The sequence below is a fragment of the Pipistrellus hanaki genome (assembly GCF_964339955.1).
Source record: "Pipistrellus hanaki genome assembly, chromosome: 16".
NCBI lineage: Eukaryota > Metazoa > Chordata > Mammalia > Chiroptera > Vespertilionidae > Pipistrellus > Pipistrellus hanaki.
Window position 1 is genome coordinate 40088401 of NC_140518.1, and position 16742 is coordinate 40105142.

General features: G+C 44.0%; 1 protein-coding gene across 1 annotated transcript in view; it reads left to right on the forward strand.

The window, feature by feature from the left end:
• Nucleotides 1-16742, forward strand: part of GLP2R (glucagon like peptide 2 receptor) — a gene marked incomplete at its 5' end in the record, with an annotated part of 50381 nt that overhangs the window by 17137 nt on the left and 16502 nt on the right. Inside the window, 6 exon segments of the mRNA XM_084863937.1 lie at nucleotides 4796-4902; nucleotides 6771-6924; nucleotides 9017-9176; nucleotides 10121-10181; nucleotides 11983-12052; nucleotides 13533-13621. Coding sequence (XP_084720063.1) covers nucleotides 4796-4902; nucleotides 6771-6924; nucleotides 9017-9176; nucleotides 10121-10181; nucleotides 11983-12052; nucleotides 13533-13621 — 641 coding nt within the window.

Consider the following 16742-nt stretch of genomic DNA (forward strand, 5'->3'; position numbering starts at 1 on the left):
TCTGACATCCCCCAAGGACTCCTGGACTGTGAGAGGGCTCAGGTCAGGCTGAGGGGGACCCTCCCCCACCAAGTGCACGAATTTCATGCACTGGGTCTCTAGTAACCTATAATATATATCTAAATTGATAGATATCTATTTTTCCAACGTTTTATTTTGAAATAGTCAAACATATAGCACAGTTAAAATAATAATAATAAACACTACTAGATCCACTATCTAGATACAAAATGTATTAACATTTTGGCACATTTGTTCTCTTTCTGAAATTTTTAAAAATAATTCGCAGACATCATGAAATTTTGCCACTAACTATTCCTTATTCTGAATTTTAAGAACATTATTCCATATAGTTATAATGCCATTATTCCAACTAAATAAAATCAACACTTATTTCATCATCTCAACTAATGTTTCATCATACCCATCCCCAGTTTTTATAGCTTTTCTTCCCAGGATCAGGCTCTTCCTTCTGTTGATGTAATTGCTCCCCTTCCCTTCCTCATAAGTGCCCATTGCCTTTGTCTCCTAGTTAGAACGTTATTCAGGCTTCTGGCTGGGTCAGGATGACAGGAATAGATATCCTTTGGATCTCACTTTGAAAAGCCTTTCTATTTTCAGGTCAACATAGCGTAGGTAGTGACAGCCAGGATCTCTCCATGACAAAGGCACATTTCTCCTCTTGTATTTAGTCACTAATTGGCAGGAGGCTACTTTGGTACCATTGTTTACCTTTCTCCCTAACATATCTTCATCAGTGTTCTACCTTCATTGATGATGCGTGCTTGAGTGGATTCAAGCTCTATCAATCCTTCCTCATTTACTAGGTGGCGTCTCTTGGAAAGAATACCTCCTCCCCCTTTCCTTTTTGAATAGCACTATGGACTTACAGATTGTTTTATTCACTTATACCCATTCTTAAAAAAAAAAAAAATCCTCACCCAAGGATATGTTTTACTGATTTTTAGAGCGAAGGGGTGGGGGGGGGGGGGAGGAGAGAGAGAGAGAGAGAGAGAGAGAGAGAGAGAGAGAGAGAGAGAGAGAGAGAGAGAGAGAAACATCAATGTATGACAGGAACATTGTCTCTCATACATACCACCACCAGAGATTCAGTTCACAACCTAGGTACGTGCTCTGACCAGAAACTGAACGGCATCCTTTTGGTGCACAGGACGGTGCTCTAACCACCGGAACCACACTGGTCAGGGCTATTCATACTGATTCTTTTTTATGATAAACTAGAGGCCCGAGGCACAAAAATTTGTGTACTGGGGGGTGGGAGGTGGGGGTCCAACTAAGGAGTGGCTCCTGAGCTGCAGTTTGCCGCTCTGTTGACTAATGAGTTTGCCGACCACTGTCTTGGGGAAAAACACTTAAAAAAACATCTTAATAATGTACTAATGTCTTAAACCTGAAGTCAAAACTTCTGGGTAAGGGTAATGCCTTATGCAGTGGTCGGCAAACTCATTAGTCAACAGAGTGGCAAAGCATGTGGCTTGAGAGCCGCAGTTTGCTGCCGACCACTGCTCTAACCAAGTGAACACACAGATTTCTAGTTTCTTACCACCAGGAATATGCCCTTTTTCCTTTCCTTTTCTTTTCTTTTCTTTTCTTTTCTTTCTTTTCTTTTCTTTTCTTTTCTTTTCTTTTCTTTTCTTTTCTTTTCTTTCTTTCTTTTTTTTTTTTTTTTTTTTTTTTTGCTGGTTTTTTGGTTCTTAGAGCCCACTTTTTTTTTTTTTTTTTTTTCTGTTTTTTTGGTTCTTGGAGCCCACTTTATTGAAAGGCGCGCCAGTTGTGCTGGGGAATTCATGCCTCTGTTAACCCCAGAGCAGCCTTCAGACTTGGATTTTAGCCCAGGGCAACTGATTTTAGACTTCTGACCTCAGCCTGCAAGACAATAAATCATGTTATTTTAAGTTACCAAATTTGTGGTTATTTGTTACAGCAGCCACAGGAATTTATATAAAAGGGCATCTTGAAAAAAAATTGTAGCTGACATCATACTGATTGCTGAAAAAAACAAATGCTTTCCCCTAAGATCTTTAACAAGGTAATAAATTCACTCTTTCCACTTCTGTTCAATGGAAGATCCTAGCCAGAGCCAGAGTACAAGAAAGAGAAGTAAAAAGAAATAAAGAGTTTGGAAAAGAACAAGTAAAAATGTTATTCACAGAGAACATGATCATCTACAGAAAATCCCAAGGAATCTACACAAAGTCCTACTGATATTAACAAGTGAGCTTAGCAAGGTTGCAGAATACTGATAGATATATAAAAAAATTGTATTTTTATATACTAGCAATAAGCAATTAAAATTAAGAAAACAATATCATTTATAGCAGCATTAAAAATATGAAACACATATGGATGAATTTGACAAAGGATGAGTGGTACCTATATATTGAAAACTGCAAAGCACTGTGGAAAGAAATTTTTAAAAAATCTAACTAAAGGGAGGGACATACTATGTTCACGGACTCTAAATTGATCCATAGTTTCAGTGTAATCCAATTCAAAATACCAGCAGAATTTTTGTAGAAACTAGCAAGCTGATTCTAAAATTTATATGGAAATGCAAAAGATATGGAATAGCTAAAACAAACTTGAGAGAGAATAAAAGTGTAAGAGTAACACTAATTGATTTCAATGCTTTCTGTAAAACTATAGTAATCAAGCCAGTGCAGCATTGGCATAAAGATAAATATATAGACTAATGAAATAGAATATAGCCCAGAAACAGACCCACACATATAAAGGAATTTGATTTTTTACAGAAGTGCTATGGCAATTCAAAGGGGAAAGAATAATATTAGCAACAAATTGTGCCAGAACAATCCTATATAATTAAAGGGTAATATGCAAATTGACCGAATGGTGGAAAAACCAGTTGCTATGACACAACTTTTATCCTTACCTCACACCTTGAATGAAAATAAAGTAGAAATAGATCACAGACCTAAATGTAAGAGCCCAATCTATTAAACTTCTAGGAAAAAAACCATAACTGAAAATCCTAAGGCCCTTGGTAAGGGTTTTAAAACTAGGATAGAAAAAGAAAAAGTTCATAAATTGGACTTGATAAAAAACAAAAAACAAAAACTTCTCCTCTTCTACAGACACTGTTAAGAAATTAAAAGGCAAGTCCCAGAATGAGAGAAGATACTTGCAAAACACAATCTGACAAGAGATTTATATCTAGACTATTTAAAGAACACTTACGATGCACAATTAAGACAAACAATTCAATTGAAAAGATGGCCAAATATTTGAACAGATACTTTACCAAGTAAGATATACAGATGGAAAATAAGCACATGAAATTATTCTCAACATCATCAATCATTAGAGAAGTGCAAATTAAAATCACAATAAGACACGGCTACACACCCATTGGAATGGCTAAAATTTAAAAGACGGATTAAATGAAGTGTTAATAGACTCTAGAGCAGCTGGAACTCTCATACACCGCCGGTGGGGATGTAAATTGATATGACTCATTTAGGAAACAGCTTGGCAGTTTCTTAAGGAGTTAAAACATACAGCATACCACTCCACATTCTACGTCTAGGTATTTATCTGAGAGAAATGAAAATCTATGCCCATATAAAAACTTGTACAGAAATTTTTATAGCAATTTTATTTGTACAAGCCAAATTCTTAAAACTACCCAAATGGCCATCAGTAGGTGAGTGGATCAATAAATTGGGGTGCATTCCCAATGGAATTCGACTCAGCAATAAAAAAGGAATGGGCTATATCATGGATGAATCTCACAATAATTATTTGAAGGGAAAAGAGCCTTACAGAAAAGAGTACGTATCATAAAATTAATTTTATATAGAATTTTAGAAAATGTAAACTAATGTGTAATCACAGAAAACAGACCAGTGTTTGCCTGTACATGGGCTGGCAGGAAGAGTGAGAGGAGAGGCATGACAAAGGGTCACAGAACCTTCTGGGAGGTGATGGAAATGCTCACTGTCTTGAATGTAGTAATGAAATCACAGCTATATTCATGTCCAAATTCATCAAGGTTTATACTTTAAACATGTGCAGGTTACCGTACCTCAAGTTTACTTTCACAAAAATAATAAAAGAGTTATGCAGAGAAGTGCAAGACATAATTTAGCAGATAATGAGTATTTACTGTGGGCTTTAAAAAAAACATTGTCAAGATTTTGTTTGTAAATACATTTCGTAGAAGAGCCCACAGCATCTTGATGGTGATATGTACGACGGACTGAAAGAAATGGTGAGATTCCAATGGAGAATCTCACTTAATAAAAACAGAATTTCCAGTAAGTTGTCCTACCCTGGGACTCAGAGAAAATATTCCAGTGTTTTATAAGGTCTTTGTCTAAGAAGTCATCTATGAAAAGTTATTTTAGGAAGGAGACATCCAATTGGAACCTGGTCGAGAGAGAGAGAGAGAGAGAGAGAGAGAGAGAGAGAGAGAGAGAGAGAGAGAGAGAATAAATCACTCTACTCTAGGGACAGCACACCCAGGGGCAAAGATCCTGTCTTTGTTCCCAAGGGACCCTCTTGTCCTGGCACAATTCTTCTATGATATTGTGAATCTTGGTGCACCAATGCTGGGCTGTGGGACCAGCCATGAAGGTGAGGCCCAAGGTGGGCTCTTCACTCATCAAGGCGCCTTGGCCTCTGAGATGTCCCTCACTTGGGTGCCAACAAGGTTGGGTGCTGTCTAAAACCTTTGTGGTCTGGGCACAGAGTTAGGGGTGGAGGCCACAGCCAGCTAGCTTGGTGATCACGGCCGCTCTTCCTCTGTGCTCAGGTGGAACACCACGCCTTGCTGTCGACCTTGCAGCTGCTGTACACTGTGGGCTATTCCCTTTCCACGGTCGCCCTCCTCCTGGCTCTCACGCTCCTCCTGTTTCTTCGGTGAGTGGAATTATGCGGACGTGTGTTCAGGCGTGTGCCTGGAGCTTGCACATTGGCTACCTCCAGAATGCAGTAGGAGACTGGACTGGGTGGTGGCCGGGCTCATCAGAGCTGGAAAGGAGTCTGAGAAAGGGAGATAAATATCAGAGGTCCACTAAGAGCCACAGAGTCACCTGTTACCAAGTGCAGTGAGAATTGGGATCTGGATCCCTAACTCATAGGATAACACATGTGCCCTGTTCCAAAGTCCTGATCACACCAATTGCTACCACAGCCCATTCTCACCACAGAGCAGCCAGAGGTATTATTTTTTCAGCAGAGATTCAGAAACGCCCCAAAGCAGATGCATGAGGGGTAGAGATGGGATTTCAGACTCCAATTAGCTGTGTTTGCTGGTGCCCAGGCACTGTCCTAAGCATGCTCCACGCACTAAGTCATTTAAATCTCATCCTTATCCGAATGAAGCTTAGTTCTAATTCCAGGAGATTAGCACTGTTATTTACCCCCATTTTGTAAGTGAGTTACTCAACTATGGAGAGATTGAGGAACCGGCCCAGGATCACACACAGCTGGTAAGTGATGGAGCCAGGACCACAACCAGGCAGTCAGCGCCTCAGCATTTTCACTCCCTGGTGCTCTCTTTCAGAATCCCAAGCCTCAGTGCATTTTTTTCAATCACGTTTTTTAAAATTCCCAGAGTGAGACATTTTTAGAGCCTCAGGGGCTCTCTCAGTTCAGCCCTTTCCGGAACATCCCTGAGCACATAACTCGGCAGAAGTAGAGTTTGGCAGGGATTCAGGAGACCTGCATGGGGACCGTGGAGACCTGGATGCTAGCTCCAGCGCAGCTCCCTACCTGGGCTCTGCAAGCCCAGGTCTGGCCCTATGTGACCGTTAACCTCAGGGTGGTCCCTGGCTCCTGGAGCTGGGTAATGACCATCTGCTCCAGGGGGAGCAGCTCCTGAACAACGGGAGAATCACACAGCCCGGGCCTACTGCTGTGGGTGACCTCCTCCATTCACCCTCCCAAAGTCTCAGCACCAAGCCAGAGAGAGGAGCGGCCCGGAGCTGCAGGGAGTAACTTCAGCAGGACCCGGGTCTACTGAGTGTCCGTTTGCCTCTGGTGCTGAGTAGAGTAAGACCCCGTCCCTGCCCTGGAGCAGTCCCCAGTCTAGTTAGGGAGAAGGATGCGTAAATGCTAAAGTGCAAGGACCTGCTTCAAATCTGCCTTCAAAATTAGAAAAGACAAAGAGCTCTATAGCAAGGCATGTGCCGCCGAGGGGCCAAGGCTGGCCTGTGGGCCTGTGAGAGCCCAGTGATGCAGCTTTAATCAGCCAGGATAACTCGGAGCCTGCAGGAGGCTCCAGGTGGGCGAGGCCTAAGTGTGTGCCTATGTGAGCACTTCCCACCCATGACCGACTGAATCCTCGCATAGCCCTTGGAGGTAAGCACTCTTGTTCTTACCGGCCGGGGAGCCTGGGAGAGCCGTATGCTGTAGCCTTGGAGTTTTTGGGTTCAAATCTCAGCTCTACCACTTACTGCTCTGGGACTTTGGACAAGTGACGTAACCCTTCTGCCGTGGTCTCCCCAGCAGTAAAGTCAGGGCAATAATGGTGCCTACTCCTTCAGGGGTTAGAAGGAGCAAGGGTACTCATAAGCACCCACTTGTACGTGGCTTGGGACACAGCAGCATAGGTGACCATGGTATACAGGTGTTAGCTGTCATTATCCTGGCGTCACCGTTGAGAAAAATGGGTCACAGGGCAGTCGGGTCACATAGCCCAGGCAGCCCGCTCTGGAGCCTACACCGCACCTCCACCCTGTAGAGGGTACACAGCGGTTCAGGCACTACCTGTTCCTCCTGCACAGGAAGCTCCACTGCACCCGCAACTACATCCACATGAACCTCTTTGCCTCCTTCGTCCTGAAAGCCCTGGCCGTGCTGGGGAAGGACATCGTGTTCCACAACTCCTACTCCAGGCGGCCCGACACCGAGAAGGAGTGGGTGTCCTACATGTCCGAGGTATGTCCTCCCCTGGGGGGTCAGTGCTGGGTCAGAGGGCAGGGAGGGGGGCCAGAGAGGGAGGAGGGAGGTAACGGGGGCCAGAGGCTTTGTGGTCAGACAGGCGTCACCTCTGAGAGTGGGGCGGGTAAGAGAATCAGCAGCAGAAATTTCACTGTGGGGCTACTGACCAGCCTGGGGCGGGAAAGGTATTCTACACTACATAAAGAAGAACTAAACCAGGTCCATCTTTTTATTATTACTGTTTTTTTGGGGGGGTTAATCCTCACCCAAGGATATTTTTCCATTGATTTTTAGAGAGAGTGGAAGGGAGAGAAGGAGAGACAGAAACATCAATGTGAGAGAGACGCATTGATAGGTTGCCACCTACACACACCCCAATCAGGGCCAGGGAATTTGCAACCAAAGTACATGCCCTTGACCAGAATCAAACCCGGGACCCTTCAGTTTGTGGGCCAATGCTCTATCCACTGAGTCCATCCGGCAAGAGCTATTTTTACTACTTGTTAGAGCAGCAAAGCTTTCCCACATTGAAATCTGCATCTGTGGACATGGTTTTCCCTTTATCCTGTTAATGACCAACGCAGTAGCCTGTCAAACTGACTGCATTCCTGGAATAAACCCAGCTAGGTTCTGACACATTGTTCTTCCATTTCTTTTCTTTTCTTTTCTTTTTTTAAAAATATATTTTATTGATTTTATACAGAGAGGAAGGGAGAGAGTTAGGGAGTTAGAAACATCGACGAGAGAGAGTCATCGATCAGCTGCCTCTTGCATCCCCCTACTGGGGATATACCCGCAACCAAGGTACATGCCCTTGACCGGAATCGAACTCGGGACCCTTCAGTCCCCAAGCCGACGCTCTATCCATTGAGCCAAACCCGTCCCGGCTGTTCTTCCTTTTCTGTTGCTGGATCCCGATGGCTAGTACTGCCTTTGGTTTAGCATTTCTCACCCACATTCGTGAGTAATTGTTTTTTCTTATAATGCCTTTGTTAAGCTTTTGGATAAAGTTTATGCTGATCCCTTAAATCGGACTCGTTCCCTCTTTATCATCTGGTGGAGTTGATTTAAGATGACTTATTCTTTCTTAAACATGTGATAGATTACACCAGTGAAGCATGTGGGCTCAGAGTTTTGTTTATTGGGAGGCTTTTAATTATAAACTAATTATATCTCATGTTTACATTTTATATTTCTTCTGGTGTCACAAGGTAAAATTTATGGTTTTCTAGGAATTTCATCTAATGTTTTAAACTTATTGGCACGATATTGTCCATAGCTTCCTAAGATCTTTTAAAGGTCTATTGCGTCTATAGTGGTGTTTCCTCTTTCCGTTCCTCGTATGGATCATTTGTAGCTTCACCCTCTTCCTCTGCTCCCTTTATTGTCTTTGCCAGGAATTTCTCAGTTTTACTGGATTTTTCCAAAACTGAATTTTGGGCATTGTTGATTCTCTTAATTTTATGTTCTCTAGTTCATTAATTTCCACTTCCATTTTTATTATTTTTCTACGTACTTTTGTTAGGTTTATATGCTGTTCTTTTTCTGACATAATATTTAAGGTAATTGATTTTCAGCTTTTTGCTTATTTAATGAATGCATTTAAGGCTGCATGTTTCATTCTGAGTGTGGAACTAGCTGCAGAGCACACATTTTGATATTCAGTAGTTTCCTTTCATTCAGTCCAGAAGTAGGTTCTAGTCTCTATTATCATTTCTCCTTTGATTCATGAGTTATTTAGAAGTTTATTTCCTCATTTTCAATCATAGGCAGATTTTTTGTGGTTGTTGATGTCTAGCTTAATTGAACTGAGATCAGGGAATAAACCCTTTAACTTCCTTTAGGGAAGTTGCAGATGAGATTCCCCTGGTTTTGTTTGTCTAAAAATGTCTAACGTGTCTAGGAAGAGGCTCGGCTTTGAAACCTGCAGGAAACATTCCTTCACATTTTGAGATTGTGGTCACCTCTCTATGATCACCTCTGTGGGGAGCAAAGAGGAGGGTTCTGCCCAGAGAGGCCCCTCTCCACCCTCCTGTGGTCCGGATCCCGGGGGAGCTGGGCCCACCTGGGGGCGCTCTGTCCTCCGCAGATTTCCGCCGCCTGCCGCTCGGCCCAGGTCCTCCTGCACTACTTCGTGGGCGCCAATTACTCGTGGCTCCTGGTGGAAGGCCTCTACCTCCGCACGCTGCTGGAGCCCACGGTGCTTTCCGAGAGGCGGCTGTGGCCCACGTACCTGCTGGTGGGTTGGGGTGAGTGATGTGGACCCCGGCCCTTTTTTCTGGGGACTCTTCGGATCATGGGAGCCCAATGGAGCCTTTGGTCAGAGTTAGGCACCCAACTGGAGAGTGCAAACAGTGCACACTCACACACAAACCCAATGCACACCTGCAAAAAATTGATACAATCATGACATTCCTCCTACCCTGTCCCCAAACTGTCTTGGTCTGCTCGGGATGTCATAACAAAATGCCATATACTGTATGGTTTATACAATGGACAATTACTTCTCACAGTTACGGGGGATGGGACGTTTGAAATCAGGGCGCCAGCAGGACTGAGTTCTGGTGAGGGTCGTCTTTCTGGCTTGCAGACAGCTGCCTTCTTGCTGTCTTCACATGGTGGGGGGTGGGAGGTAACGAGAGAGTGCACACAGCTCTGGGCTCTTCTTACAAAAGAATTGATTCTATCATGATGACATCCCTGCCTCCCCAACCTCTTCTAAATTTAGTTACCTCCAAAGGTCTCATCTCCAAATATTATGCTATTATGTTGGGGTTATGGCTTCAACATATTAATTGGGGGTGCGGGGGAGGGAGAGAAATGATAACACCAGCTAAGTCTTCAAGATGAGGCCTGGAACCCCTGCTGCCATAGCACCTGGGGATCTGAGACTGCAGAATTCAGAGGAAATGGCCAAGCCTTCAGTTTAGAATAGTTTGGTTAACGTCTCTGAATTGACTGCAAGCTGCTTTGTGACCTGAGACAAGTGTGTCCTCTCTGCTTCCTGGTTTGCTGACAATGAAACAATGGACGGGCTGTGCCACGCCAGGTCTATAGCCCTCACAGCCCACCGTGCTACGATGTTCGGGCTATTATCAGAGTTAACCACCAGTGCTTGGCCCATCAGACTGGGGCAGATACAGGTAAGTTTGGCCAACCAGCAACTAACTACACTCTTCTGTTCTCTCCCCAGCCTTCCCACTGCTGTTTGTTGTGCCCTGGAGTATTGCCCGTGCGCAGCTGGAGAACACAGGGTAGGCAATTCATCTGTTTTCTCACTTCCCTGAGCCAGTAATTCCCAAATATGCCCAGACACAGGGCTACACGCCATTTTCCCCAGAGACCATCCACTCCCTTCCATTTTGGCCATCTAAAATATACCTAGTGGGGGACTGGGTGGGAGTGATGGTGGGGGGATTGGGCAAAAAGAAAAATAAAGGGGAAAAAAACTCATGCACATGGACAACAGTGTGGTGATTGCCAGTGGGGAGGGGGAGGACAGTATAGAGGGGAAAATGGTGATGGATGGAGACTTGACTTGGGGTGGTGAATACACAGTACAGTGTACAAATGATGTGTTGTGTGCACCTGAAAGCTGTATAATTTTGCTAGCCAGTGTCACCCCAATAAATTCAATAAAAAGGAAAAAAATAAAAATAAAGTATATTAGGAATGTGGATAAAAATAATATTAGGAATGTAGATAAAAATAATCAAAGGTTTTCCTTATAGTTTATTAAGTTATGCCTGCAAATTAGCACAAAATTAGCTAGAACAAATTAGAAAATAACACAAAAATTTGCTGCATATCTTATCAGTGACCTGAGTATATAAGCATACAGGTATAAGAATGGTTATTGCGTCCTAATTCAAAGTGGGAGGAATAAAGCAAAGTGGAAAGGATAAAAGTGTCCAAAAGATTCAAAATTCTGGTTATAAATGAAAAAGTCCTGTGGATGTAATGTACAGCATGGTGACTACAGTTAACGTAACTTTATTGTGTATTTGAAATTTGCTAAGACAGCGAGTCTTAAAAGTTTTCATTAAAAGAAAAAAAATTATAACTATGTGAAGTGATGGATGTTAACTAGACTTATTGTGGTGATAATCCTATATAATAAAAGCTTAATATGCTAAGTGTTTGACCATTCTGTTGATCGTTTGGTCAACTGCTTGACCAGTCACTATGATATGCAAGAGGGCAGATGCTCTGACTGGTAGGTTAGATTGCTGCTGAGGTCTGGCTGATCAGCATCTGGGTGAGAGGGCTGGACATGCCCTGGAGCCCTCCTGCTGTCCCTCCCTGCTGGTCAACCTCCCACAGCACCTTCTCAACTGGCCAGCCCCCACTGGCCCTGATTGAGACTGTGCAAGATGGCCCTGATTGGCCCTGATTGCCAGCCAGGCCAGGGACCCTACCTGTGCATGAATTTGTGCACTAGGCCTCTAGTTTCACTATATTTATATAGTAAGTCATCATGTTATACACCTGAAACTAATATAATGTTAATATGGCAATTATATTTCAATTAAAAAAATAAAACAAAAAACCCAAACTAAACAAAAAGACCCTAAACATCCATCAAAACAGGAATTAATGAATAAATTGTTACTATATTGCGGAATATTATGAGACTACTGAGAAAACATGTTAATTCTATGTCTTCTGACTTCTTGGGGCTGAATCTCAATAGCACATTGTTAAGGCTGTTGCTAAATAATGCTTATCATGTGATCCTTTTTTTTTCTCTCCAAATAATCACCACCAAAAAGTCCTTTATGAATTAAGAATTTACATTTCTATGACCACAAGACAGGTGTAGAAGGATATACAACAAGTTTAGCATTGAGGAGCACTTTAGTGGTTAGAAAAGTCAACACTACTGTATTGATAGGAATGAATGTGAGTCCTCTCTTCTTCTCTTCCACCTCTCAGGAGAATGGGCTTGAAGGTGAGTCTTGAGTATGAGCACCCTTTTTCCAGAGGTCATGCAGCTTTTGCATTCAACCTTACCTCGATTTAAAGTCTTCTTCTACTGTCTGCTCTTTGCTGTAGATGCTGGGTAACCAACGAAAATAAGGGAATCTGGTGGATCATCCGAGGACCCATGCTGCTTTGTGTAGCAGTAAGGACAATCCCATCTACCCATTTCCCCCCTCTGAGCTCAGCAGCTGTGGAGGACCATGCCCCTCCCCACCACCAAATTCTCTGGCTCAGAAAGAGCCTGGGCCAGATCCCTTGAGAAGGAGATGCTGAGCTGTGAGTAAGATCTGCTGAATGAAAAGGAACAAATTAGCAACTTCACTGTCTTCTGGTTTAGGACCTAAGTTCAGGGTTATATACGTGCCTCCTTCTCTCTGGGTCTTCAGACATGCCCTTGGTAAACAGTTATGATGGAGATACAAGGTGTATCAGCCATGGGCAAGCCCAGGAATAGCGTTGGGTTTTAACACCACTAGTAGGAGGGAGGGGAAATCCAGGAAGCTTCTTTTAGGGAGGAAAACATAGAATCAATATTGACCCAAAACTGTGATGGGCGTTAGAGTCAGGAGATGCTTCTTCTATGAGACCCTGAGGAGGAAGAGCCTGTATTCCATGTGGCCCAGGATTTGGGGGCTGGGGAAGGAATGCTTGGCCCAGAGTCCTAAAGCTCTCTTATGTGGGAGAGAGAGAGAGAGAGAGAGAGAGAGAGAGAGAGAGAGAGAGAGAGAGAGAGAGAGGGAGAATGTGGTTAAATAGACAGATACAAGATGGAAGCCATCCTTTTGAGGACCTAGCCTTAGAAGACACAGGGCATCATTTCCACCACATTTTTTGTTTTTGTTTGTTTAGATGCAAATAACAAAATCTAGCTCACACTTTAGAGGAAAGGGGACATTAGGCTCAGCCTCTTGGTGGGAGAGGCTCAACAATTTTATAAACATATTTTAAAAAGTTTCTACCAAGGCTGATAATGAAGAGCTGACTTTTCCTAGTTCATGCAGTTGTGGAAAGTAGTCTAGATAGTGTAGAACATGTACTTTCCAGTGAATTCTGTGGCAGCAACAGGATCTCAACTATTGCCTGAGTTCTTTACAGAAGGGGGCTGTGGCAGTTTTTGTGAAGGGCAGGGAGGTTTGTAATCGGAGAAATCTAGACTTAATTACTCAGTTCTTACTAGCTGTGCAACCTGGGAAACTGCACTTGACTCCTCTGTGCCTCTGTTTTCTCATTGTGTCATGTCATAGTTTGGCTTCCTCAGAGGGTTATTGTGAGGATTAAATAAAGTAACGCATGGACAGTTAGCCACTGCCTGGCATGGCTCAATAATCATTAGTTAATAATGATAATGTACATGTCCATCTGCCTTTCTCGGACAACTGTAGTGGTGGGCATTCCTGAGGCAGAAGAATAAACAAAATGGCTTTTCAAGATCCTTCCCAGGCTTTCGGTGGAGGTGGCCTTAGGGAGAGTGGGGTTTACTGCAAGCTCTTTCTACCTGACTGCTGACAGCCAAGTTGCCCCTAGTTTACCTGGACAGGGATGTGATGACCAGGCCCAGGGTGACCTCGGTATTCATAGACACTTGGACTCCATCACTTACCCTTGTCTGTTTTTTCCCCAAGGTCAATTTCTTCATCTTCCTGAAAATCCTCAAGCTTCTTATTTCTAAGCTCAAAGCCCATCAAATGTGCTTCAAAGATTATAAATACAGGTGAGTAGCCTGAGGTCAGTATCCAGTAGTCTAAGACTATTTTGACCTCTCTGGCTGTTCTGGCCAATGCCTGGGGGTGTGCGGGAGGGAATAGTTACGAGATGGAATGAGTATGTTTATCTCCTAAGGCCATGGTCAGCAAACTTCGTCTCTCAAGCCAGATGCGGCTCTTTGGCCCTTTGAGTGTGGCTCTTCCACAAAATACCACGACCTGGAGGAGTCTATTTTGAAGAAGTGGCGTTAGAAGAAGTTTAAGTTAAAAAGATTTGGCTCTCAAAAAAAAATTTCAATTGCTGTCCTGTTGATATTTGGTTCTGTTGACTAATGAGTTTGCCAACCACTGTCCTAAGGCTAGAGTATCTGGGAAAACCCCTCTGAGAAAGGAGTCATGGGATCCTGTAGGGCTTTGCCAATGGTGAGGACTTTCTGGCCCCATAAAAATGAAGTAAGTGGTGAGTTGTCATGGGCACACACTTCCCCCTAGTAGGAAACTATTGAAATGCTCCTCAGAATGGCTGCTTTAAGGGAAAGGAAAGAGTCACGTGAAGGGAAGTTAGTCACCTATCTTTGGGAGGGATTTGAGGTCACAGAATAAAAGACATGTTCATAACTCAGAAGAGAGTAATTGGGTATTGTTGAAACCTTGGGATAGAAGACCACAAACGTTTGAAGTCCAAGGAAATACATTCAGCACACAGTCACTCTTCCTTTGTGACTTGCCTTTGCTGTGTCCCTTCTGCTTTCCACCATGACAGTAGTCCCAGTTCGCAGCAAGTCAGATCACAGGTACTGAGATCTGCATTGCAGGAGATACAAATGAATGAATGAATGAATGGATGAATAAGTGGCATAACAAGATCTCTCTTTCCTTTTCCAGTTACTCTTTACTGTCTATGAGACTTGTCCACTTCAGCAGGCCCTTGCGAAAGGACTGTTTTTAACTCAAAAACTAGGGATTCTAGTTCGCATGGTAGGACAGAGGTGGGGGTGTGAGTCGGGATGGCTATAGCTCTGTTTCTCACTCTCCTAAGGCCAAAACGGGGCCTAACTCAGGTGTGTGGGCAGGGAGTTTTTCCATTTATTTGACAAACAGTTAATGAATGCCTCCAATGTGTCTGAAACTGTGCTGGGAACAAAAGGGAAAGGCGATGTGGACCCTGACAGCAGGAGCACACACTAACTTGCCAAGTACTGGGACGTTGGTGTGGAACTCGAGTCAGGAGGGCTGATGCTGGCCATGACCTCAGACTCACCGATTAACCTTGGGCAAGCCACCTGGCCTTTCTGGGCTTGTTTTCTGGTGTGTAAAGTGAGAGTCCACACCAGACCCACCCTCTCCTCATTGTGAGGATAAAGGAGGCCATAGACACAGGTGTTCCAGTCCAATTAGATGTGGTGAGTGGTATTTGCCCAGGATTCAAACCCCGGATCCTACCTACCTCCAGGAGGTCAGAGGAATAAACCACATGGTTCAGGGCTGGGCAAACAATACACTGTAGTTGGCCCAACTATTTAGCAAACACCCTAGCCCTGGGCCACTTGTGCTGGCCTGGACCACACATAGCCTCGCTGTCTTTCTTGGTGCCTCTGATCGAGCCTCCAAGTGGCTGACAGTTGCTTTGGCTCTTTTCCCAAGGCCCAGCCTCTCTTACTACCCTCTGAGGGGGGAGGCCCCAGGCCAAGAGCAGAGCTGCTCTAGTCTCCCCTGTGCGGGTCCATTCAGGGGGACCAGTTCTCTCATGAACACCCTGGAAATCCCACTGAGGACAGCATTCCCTGAAGACTTTCCACAAAGGCCGATTGCCACCCTGTCACTTTGTGTCCCCAAAGCCCATCATGTACCACTTGGTCTCCGTGCTCCAGGCCCAGAGCGGTCCTTCCAATAGCTTTCTATCCGGGCCGCTCCTAAGCATCTCCTAACACTCCAGAAACACAGGCTGGTGAGCTCCACTGAGGTTCTGACTCAGAGAGTGAGGGGTGGAGTCCCATCATTGGGCTTTTCACAGTTGACTTCTCCAGGACAGTCTGATACACACCCAGAGGTGGGGCACCAGATCAGATGCTCTATGGCCAAGGTCAGCATACTCATTAGTCAACAGAGCCAAATATCAACCGTACAATGATTGAAATTTCTTTGGAGAGCCAAATTTTCTAAACTTAAACTTCTTCTTATGCCACTTCTTCAAAATAGACTCGTCCAGGCCATGGTATTTTGTGGAAGAGCCACACTCAAGGGGCCAAAGAGCCACATGTGGCTCATAAGCTGTAGTTTGCTGACCACAGCTCTAGCGAAACCAGGTCTGGAATTGTTTTGTCAAACCATGGCAAATGTGTTTCTAAGCAGCCTTGATAACCCTTTCCAAGGTCTCCCTTGGAGTTATCCAAGATAGTAGTTTCCAAACTTTTCTGATCATGCATCTCTATTAGTACAGAAATTGTGAGCATGACCCTCATCATATATATACACGGCCTGTGGAACTGTTACATACATTATAACATAAACCAAAAAATAGAAATTGATTAAGAATGGGTAAACATTGATATACATAGAATTTCTACTACCTTCTTTAATTATATTTTCTTCTAACACCAAATGGACCACCTTGCACAGCACTGGAGTGTGTCACCCCATTGGGAGCCAAGGATGGAGAGAAGTGTAAATAAAGATACTGGGGAGGCCCTGATGGCTAAGCAGTGATTTAGGACTGGCTATTTGGGGGCGAGAAAGAGTAACTGTGCCTGACGCACACTGTGTGTCTGGAAACTTCTTTTCCCTTTCCCCCACTCTTGTATGAGGAAAAAGCTTGAAAAGAGAAACATGTGTTTGTGCCTATCTGGAGGCCTCCCAGGATGAGACACGTCATCTTGGCAAGTTTGCCACCACCTGGGACTGTACTGGGGACCGATGAGTGTGCCCGAGTGGCTGAGACTGTGCAAGGCTGACTGATGCCCCCTGAACTCACAAGAGACTAATATATAAAGCAGACTACACGACTATTTATTCATAGAGACTGTGGAAGGTGGGGAAGGGAAAAACTTTTAGGAAGTCACTCTCAAGAACTGATCCCCCTCCAGGAGTCTATTTTAGGAAAGTGGAGACTCCTTCTAATGCCCCCAGTCT